The 8,272-nt window shown below is 34.6% G+C and overlaps 1 protein-coding gene across 2 annotated transcripts in view; it reads left to right on the top strand.

The window, feature by feature from the left end:
* The window catches only part of iffo2b (intermediate filament family orphan 2b), a 41,329-nt gene that overhangs the window by 23,955 nt on the left and 9,102 nt on the right, over nt 1–8,272 (top strand). For both annotated transcript variants that reach the window (XM_065240793.2, XM_065240792.2), the window contains exons 2-3: nt 2,455–2,515; nt 3,656–3,751. In XM_065240793.2, coding sequence (XP_065096865.1) covers nt 2,455–2,515; nt 3,656–3,751 — 157 coding nt within the window. The remainder of the gene's footprint in view (nt 1–2,454; nt 2,516–3,655; nt 3,752–8,272) is intronic.

The raw sequence follows: 8,272 nt of genomic DNA, 5'->3' as shown, positions 1-8,272 counted from the left end.
TTATGGTAAATATTAACTACACCTGCCATGTAATTCAGTGGGAGGATGAAATGAAGAAGTGCCCTGATATATCATATAAAAATATATTCAATTATTTTGTGTTGTTGCTCGGAGTTGACAGGTCTTCTTCGATGCGCAACTATAAGCACAGAGGCATACCAGTATCTTTACAATGGGAAAGTCAGTCAAGTGTACATGAAAAAGACCAAGAATTTGTGTTTTCAGCTTATTCATGCGTATTTTTTAAATGTCACAACTGTCCCCCTGGTGTGAGTTTTCATAAACAGCAATTTTTAGTTATTATAAGGCAGTGGTTCTCAAACTTTTTTGCGTGCGGCCCCCCTTGTGTACGGCGCATTCCTTGCGGCCCCCCCAACGAAAATTTATGACAAAAAACTGTTCTAAAACTCAACTTTTAATAAACAAAACATATTAAATCATAAAAAGTAGTGCTGTTGGTAAGTAGCCAAATTTTTATAGGTTTATTTGCACAGAATTCATGATAAATTAATTTATTTTATAAAATGTCATAAAACTGGGGCCCTCCTGGCACCATCTCGCGGCCCCCCATGGGGGTCCCAGCCCCCAGTTTGAGAACCACTGTTCTAAGGGATCTTTCTCATTCAACATATAATCAGTTATTTAAAGGGGCCATGGCACAAGACTTTTTTAAGATGTCAAATAAATCTTTGGTGTCCCCAGAGCACATATGTGAAGTTTTAGCTCAAAATATCATATACTGTAAATAATTTATTATAGCATGTTAACTCTTTCACCGCCAGCGTTTTTAAAAAAAGTTGCCAGCCAGCGCCAGCGTTTTTCATGATTTTCAAGTTTAATGCCTTCCAGAAAATGTTCTTCTTTAAATAAATAAACATACAATATACCAAATGAAAGAACAGACCCTCTGCTTTCAAACAAAAAAAAAACGTTTCATCCTACCTTCAGTGGTTCTTTTGCAATCAGCTTTTGAATATGGGTAGGTTTTTGCAAAAACACCATATTTTGAGCAAAAAGCAAAAATAATTCCATATTTGTGACGGACTTTTCATAGAGATCCGATTCAGAGCGATCTTTAGAACAGACACGGACATGCAGCAGCTTGCCATAGGGCAATACTTCCGGTTTTAAAAAGTTGCGGAAGGGCGCCACCTGGTGGATAATAGCGGTATTGCGGAAATACGGAAAATCTCGTCATTGGCGGGGAAGCGTTTTCTCTTAATTGACGAGATATCTCGTCAATGGCGGGGAAAGAGTTAAAATTGCCACTTTGTAGGTGTGCGCAAAAATGTGCCGTTTTGGGTGTGTCCTTATAAATGCAAATGAGCTGATGAAATTCAAACACAATGATGGTGGGTTGTTGCAATTAAAACTCAATTGTGCTTTTCTCTGCAATAAATGGCAGTGCTGTGGTTGGATACTGCAGATTAAGGGGTGGTATTATTTTGGTATTATATTATTTTCACATTTTCTAGGTTGATAAAAAGCACTGGGGACCCAATCATAGCACTTAAACATGGAAAAAGTCAAATTTTAATGCCATGGCCCCTTTAAACAAACCATAATAAGCATATAAACAATTACATTTATTCAGTATTGTTTTCGTTTTATGCAAAATATTTTTACATCGCTTCTTGTGCACTAGAGCAAGACATCGGTATTTGGTAATTATTTGCTTTTTCATTTAAAACATAACAAAAGTACTTGCAAGCCCATTAAGAACTAGTATAACCATTACTAATAAGCAGTTTATGTCGTATATATTCTGTTCTCTAATCTTTTGATAAAATCTTTTGTGATATAAATCAGCATAATATTAGTTGTTTATGAACAATTATTGTATTTATTGTTTACTGGCAGTTTCTATAAAAGTTTTTACTGGATGGATGTGTGGCTACAGATCATGGGTGCGCAAGCGCTACATCCACATTCAGCTCTGCTGCGTGGATTAAGGTCAAAACAATCTTTTGTAGAGATTTACTGCTACTATTATGGCAACCCCTAACCGCACAAATTTTGTCGGTTTTTCTGGATTTCATAATTAATATTAACTAGCCAGTCAAAACGGCACACACGTCACTCGCAATACGACTATATTTTTAGCTTTAGTGGCTCACCAAAAATCTTACACAAAAAAGCTCAAAGATGGCGGCACTCACATTTATGTAAAAAAAGGTGGATAGCTTAAGACAGATTTCTTGCCGGCTTTTCTGCATAGCCGGTTTATGGATTTGCATGTAAACGCATAAAACGTGCGTTTTTATAATAAGTAGATTTTTGATAGTTATCCGCTTATTCTGTGCATCTAAATGCACTCATTGTGAATGTGTTGACTTGTTCACGTTATGAATAAACTTGGGTTTTGGTTTGCATGCCTCACATCCCAAAGAAATGAGAATATAAAATGATTCATAGCATCAGTAATGCTTATAAGAGATGTGCTCTGTGTTTCAGATGGGAGGAGGAGGTGATGAGGAGACAACAGATGGAGTTAATGATACAGACGCTACAGGAGGTGAGCTCACCTAAACAAGACGTCTAGACTCTCTTACTGTCAAACTCATTACATCAGTTTTTGTAATCTTTTGGCTGAAACTATAGTTTCCACCTCTAAATATTGTAAAGTAGATTAACGTATGGACTTTATATTACTGAATGAAAGTTATTCCAATAATAAAGTGCCATTATTAACTCACAGTCATATCCTGAATGAACTTTTATTTTATAGCTTTTTACTGATTCACTGATAGTGTCAAAATACATAATACAAGCACAGAATGCTAATAAGACCAGAATGCTAATTTTATATAAATAAAATGACTTAAACTTTTGCCCGTACTTTATGCAAGGCATACAGCTTTCGAAGATTCAGGCATATGGACTGATTTATGTTTATGCAAGTGTGCAAGGCCAAATTATACTATGAGTATATCTTATTGTAGCAAATATAAAATAGCATGTGATCTGTACAACAATCTGGGTCGGCGCTTTAAATAAGGGCCATGTTTAAACATACAGTAACCTCATGACTTCAAATCTTCACGTCAGATACAGAACAAGAGTTTCTATTCCCCCATCAGGACCGCCATGGCAAAAATCCTCTAGAAATACAGTGCAGGTGTAAAACGTCATCCTCTGCTATCCAACGCTGATGCAGTGAGAAATCGATGAATTCCTGCAACTGTGTTTGTGTTGGATTATGGGTCAGCAAAACCGCTGAGAAGCCTCCCAAGAGAGTCCTAACATGCCCGGACCCTGAATTTTTAATTCTGCCTTGAGTCTTATGGATTTCTTTTCTACTCTTTACCATCACATCTGTAGGGATTTCATTAGATTGGAGTGGGATGATCTGTGGTTTTAATTGTGCTGCCCTGGCATCACGCATTAACAGCGTTTCTCAAAAACATACAAAACTGGCTGTTTGCTGTTACATTTGGAAGACGCTTTTATCCAAAAGCATTACAAGGCATACATTTTTTTATCAGCATGTTTGTTCCATGGTTCGAACCCATGACCGATTGCACTGCTAATGCAATGCTCTACCACTAAGCTACACAGATTTATAGACAGATCCAGTAGACTAAAAAGTGAGCAAATAAGACAAATATAGTAGATGAATTTCTTACGTTTCTTTTCTATGTTTGTTTATCCTCAGAACGTTCACGAGTCTGAAGCCATTCAGGATGAGTTGAACGAGAAGATAGAAAGATTGAAAGCTGAGCTGGTGGTCTTCAAGAGTCTCATGAGTGACGTGAGTATTTAACATTAAAGCTCTTGGCTTGCTTGGGGTCGTTTACACAAAGAGAACAAAACAACCACAACCGAGAATCGTTTAATGTGTTTGGACTGTGCAAACTTTTGAAAACTGGTTTTAAAGTGAGACATTTTCGAAAAGGCTGCCGTCATCGTTTCCATGTAAGCAGCAAAAACCAAATCTGCGAAGACGGTGACATCATGCACATAAGTTGTTTATTTTTCATTTATAAGATGTGGATTTTATCAATGTAAATAATTTTTTTAATGTTTCTGAACTTTGAAATTTGAATATTTAAATATATAATTTTGATGTCATTTCCTGAAGACATTTCCTAGTTTTGTATATGCAATCAGTCCCTCCAGAAAAACGCAATTATGCAATCCCATGATTCAATGCATAATCAGCCAAAGTCCGCATATTTATGCGGGGGCCGCATTTTTTCAAATACTCCGCACTTTTGCCACATAAATTGCAGATTTCCGCGCGCAAAATATGTGGGGCTTGCATGATTTCATAATCCCTGCATTTTCGTAGCAAAAAGTCACATATATCTTAGCAGAAAATGTTGCATTTAATTTACACAAGCGCAGCCATGCCCCCTGTTGCTATAGGAACTTATGAATTGACGTAATTACGCCACATGAACATCATTGAAAAGCTGCAAACCCCAACCGCAGTTTTTGCAAGTTCCCACAGTTTTTACAAGTTCACGCAACTTCATTGCATAAATATCCCGCATATTCCATCGCATTTTTTTAAGAAAACGTGCTTGTAAGATTAAGGATTTTTGCCTGCAAAAATCACAAAAAAACTCCAAATTTTTCTGGAAGGACTGTGTAATGCTACGTAGCATTGCGTTCCTCGCTTTAGATTACTCGCAGGATTTAACTTTGTGTCTTGCGCATTTTTTTTCCCTTGAGTTGAATATTTTGTACTTTTTTTAGGCGAATAGAGCGTTTTCGTGGCAAATGGCCAATTCGCATTATGCGCACTGTGCAAGTTTTCTTTTCATTGATTTTGTATGCAATCTACTTGGGTAAATCTTGAATTCGCGTTTGGTCTGTATGTCCCATAACAATGGAGCAATATAGTTTTTTGACCGTGTAACATTTAGACTTTTCTCCTGGCCATTCTTATAATTTGTGTATAAATAGCACGCAGTGTGCATATGATACATCATGCCTTCCCGTTCACTTAATACGGCTCATCTTTTTGCGTAGTTTTATGTATTGTTTTTTTGTTTACATTGTGCCTTGGTAACAACTTTTTGTAACATAAAATTACATTCAAACCCCAATTCTAACCCCAACTTCAAGTGACCATGGTTTAAAAGTAAGCAAAAACATGAAGAAACCTATATATATTAAATTACATCCTAAATTAATTATTTTTTTATAAAATAATTGAGCATCCAATACATAAAACGACACAAAAAAAATGTCCCGTATAAAGTGAACGGGAAAGACTGGCATTTCATATGCACGCAAAAATTTTAATTTGGCACATGTAATGCATTATTTATACTATTTATACTCATTTCATAAGAACAGGTTGCTTTTCTCAGTTAACTTTGTTGATAAATTCTTTTAGTTTTTGGAAGAGTGGATATTATTTGAGTTTAAATCATGCTCTTATATCATGGAGGTAGAAAGAAATAAACAATTAGACAGATTGCTAAATACGTGTTCAGTCTACAGGCATGTGCGAGTACTTCACAACCAGACAATAATGGCAGAATTTGTGTTTGTGCTACTCAAGATAGTACGTATTTTAACGCTTCTTTAACAAAGTTTACAAAAGTTTGCTGCTTGTTTTTAGTCCCAGGTACCTTATAGTAATAAATCTACATCATAATTCGTTCAAACAACTCATTTTTGTATGCATTGCTCTGTAGAAAAAAATGCATTTGTGCACAGGCGTGAAGTGTTTCTTTACAAAGTAACATCGCCAACTACTGGACAGGTGCGCATAATACAGCGTTTTATAGTCGTTTTTGCGGATCTGTGTAAACGGGGAATGTTTTGACAATTTGTGTTGTTTACACAATTTTTTTCAAATATGCAAAGAAAGTCTTTCTCCTGTTTGTACAATCTTTATTGTTTAAACCAGTAATTCTCAAAGTGTGGTCCGCGGACCACTAGTGGTCCGCCAAACCCCCCCAGTGGTCCGCCAAAAGATGACCTAGTCACTTATTTAAGTAGATTTTTAATGCACTTCAGAAACTGTGATATCAGTTCTTGCCTTTCTGTTTTAATAACGTAAAAATGGAACGGTTGGCTAAAACAAAGAAGGTCAAAATTAAAAGAGAAAACGGCTAAATTCCACAGATCTATTAGTTTTGTAATGTACTAGTTTTTGTTTCATGTGTAAAATCCCTGTAATTTCAGTGATTTTGGACATTAAGGGGAACATTTTTTTTTCAGCATTATATTGTTACCATAGTTACAACCATAGACTTCATATACCCACCACCTTAGTTTTAAACTAATGGCTTTTTGGAATGACATTAAGCGGGACCTAGGCTGTTATAGTATGTTTAATTGCATTTTCATTTGTTGTTCATATTAAGCTGCAACTCATTTCACATTTACTTTTTCAAATGAAATAAAATTCATATAATAATTTCTGAACATAGCATTGGATTTGTTTTTTAAAAATGAATTTTTGACTTGAAACAGTTGCATATTAATCTTAAACTTAGCTTATCCTTCCTATTTTGTTGTTTTTTCAGGGAGTTTTAGAGTGGGATTCTGTTAGGTGTTTCTCAGAAAAAAATTGGAAGATAAAGTGGTCCTTGGGCTGAAAAAGTTTGAGAAACACTGCTTTAAACGTACCCTCAGTCTCATTTTCTAGTCAAACACACCAATTTATAACAGCTGACCTGAATGAAGAGGAATGAATAAATCGTGCATCCAAATTTGGATCTGGAATTAGTCACGAATGCCGTTCTTAAAGTCAGTTCACCTGTTATGCACATGAAGTGGTCGACTGTATAACATCTATAAATATCTGTGTTAGGAAGCACACTCAATAATCATTTCTAAATCCTGAGCACTGATTTTTATCATAAGGGTGACAGACGGCACAGTAGAGCTGTACAGAACCGGAAGATATTCCTCGATCTGAAAGTAAGATTGAATGAAAGTTTGAGTTTATTCAGTTGGATGAAGGAAAACAATTGCCTTGATTCATTTGTTGAGACTCATTTTAAAAGGGGATGGGTGATAATGGACCTCTCTTCTTTTCTCTTTTTCTTCCCTTTTAATATTAAACAAATGAATGAAAGCAGTTGTTTCCCAGGAGGCGTTTAGGTGAAAGTGTTTGTTGCGTGCCTCTGGATTTACAACAAGACTAACGTGTTCGTTGTTGAATGGTTTGCAATGACATTGATGTTTGATTTGACATGTTTATCGTTTGTAATTTACATTTGACATTGATTTATTAAAAATACTTTCTTGGTTCATTGAAAGCTCAGATTTATTGACAGCATTATTATGACAGAAATATGACTCCTCCCTCTGTTTCATTGGTTTGTTTTGGTTACAGTGTACAATGTTTTTTTTCTTCTTTTTTTAATGGATTCAAATGATTTTCTGTGGTACTATACCAGACTAACTTGTACCTAAACCAAAATTTCTGGTTATGGTGTTGTTTTCAATGGAAGTGAAAGTTCTTGCTTTATCTCTTCTGCATTGCAGTTTGCGTTTTTTGAGGCATGAAAATGGGCTGCACGATATTGAAGGGAAATGGGATAACTTGCTAAATTATGTGATATACGATACACGCTTTAAGTTTGTCAAATCAATTTAAATAATAAAAATATCTATTTAAAAATTGACCAAATATAACTGGGTAAATGACGTGACATTAATTATTTTGTGTCCGTATGGTTCAATTAAATGTAAAAGGGTTAAAATTTCTAAATAAATTTGCAGATTACTCTTTTTTTGTGGACCAAGTCTAAAATTTCAGATTTTATTTCATTTTGATAAAATATTTTTGTTGGATAATTGCAAAAATGTCAATGTGGTATAACTGGTCTGTGTCAATGAAAATATAAATATATTCGTAAAAAAGATGGAATAAAATATAATCACCTAGTTTAGTGTAATAGGATTTTTTTTACATACATTTTTACATAATTTGTCAAAGATTATACAGAAAACAGAGCTGTTCTCATCATGTCAGGACAAATATTACAAAAAACATTAAAATATACATTTAGAAATAACTAATAAAATTATATTTTAAAATTTATTTTTTTATGATTATGCTTACATGCCATCAAGGTGGATAAAATATAAAAAAAAATATTTGGTGCAATTGACGGTTACACCATTTGACATTTTCAGGTCCATTCAGTCTTAACTTACATAAAAATGGTGCAAACGTATTTTTTATCGCATAAAATTAACATGTGCATTGAAATTAACCTAATGCATGCTTTTAAAACAAGTTTTTTTAAAAGATTTTTTAATTTCTCATCTTGCTAAACCGTTTTTGTCACTGAAACAA

The sequence above is a fragment of the Paramisgurnus dabryanus genome, chromosome 14 (assembly GCF_030506205.2).
Source record: "Paramisgurnus dabryanus chromosome 14, PD_genome_1.1, whole genome shotgun sequence".
Taxonomy (NCBI): domain Eukaryota; kingdom Metazoa; phylum Chordata; class Actinopteri; order Cypriniformes; family Cobitidae; genus Paramisgurnus; species Paramisgurnus dabryanus.
Note: the sequence above shows the minus strand (reverse complement) of the source record. Positions and strands in the feature narration are given on the sequence as shown.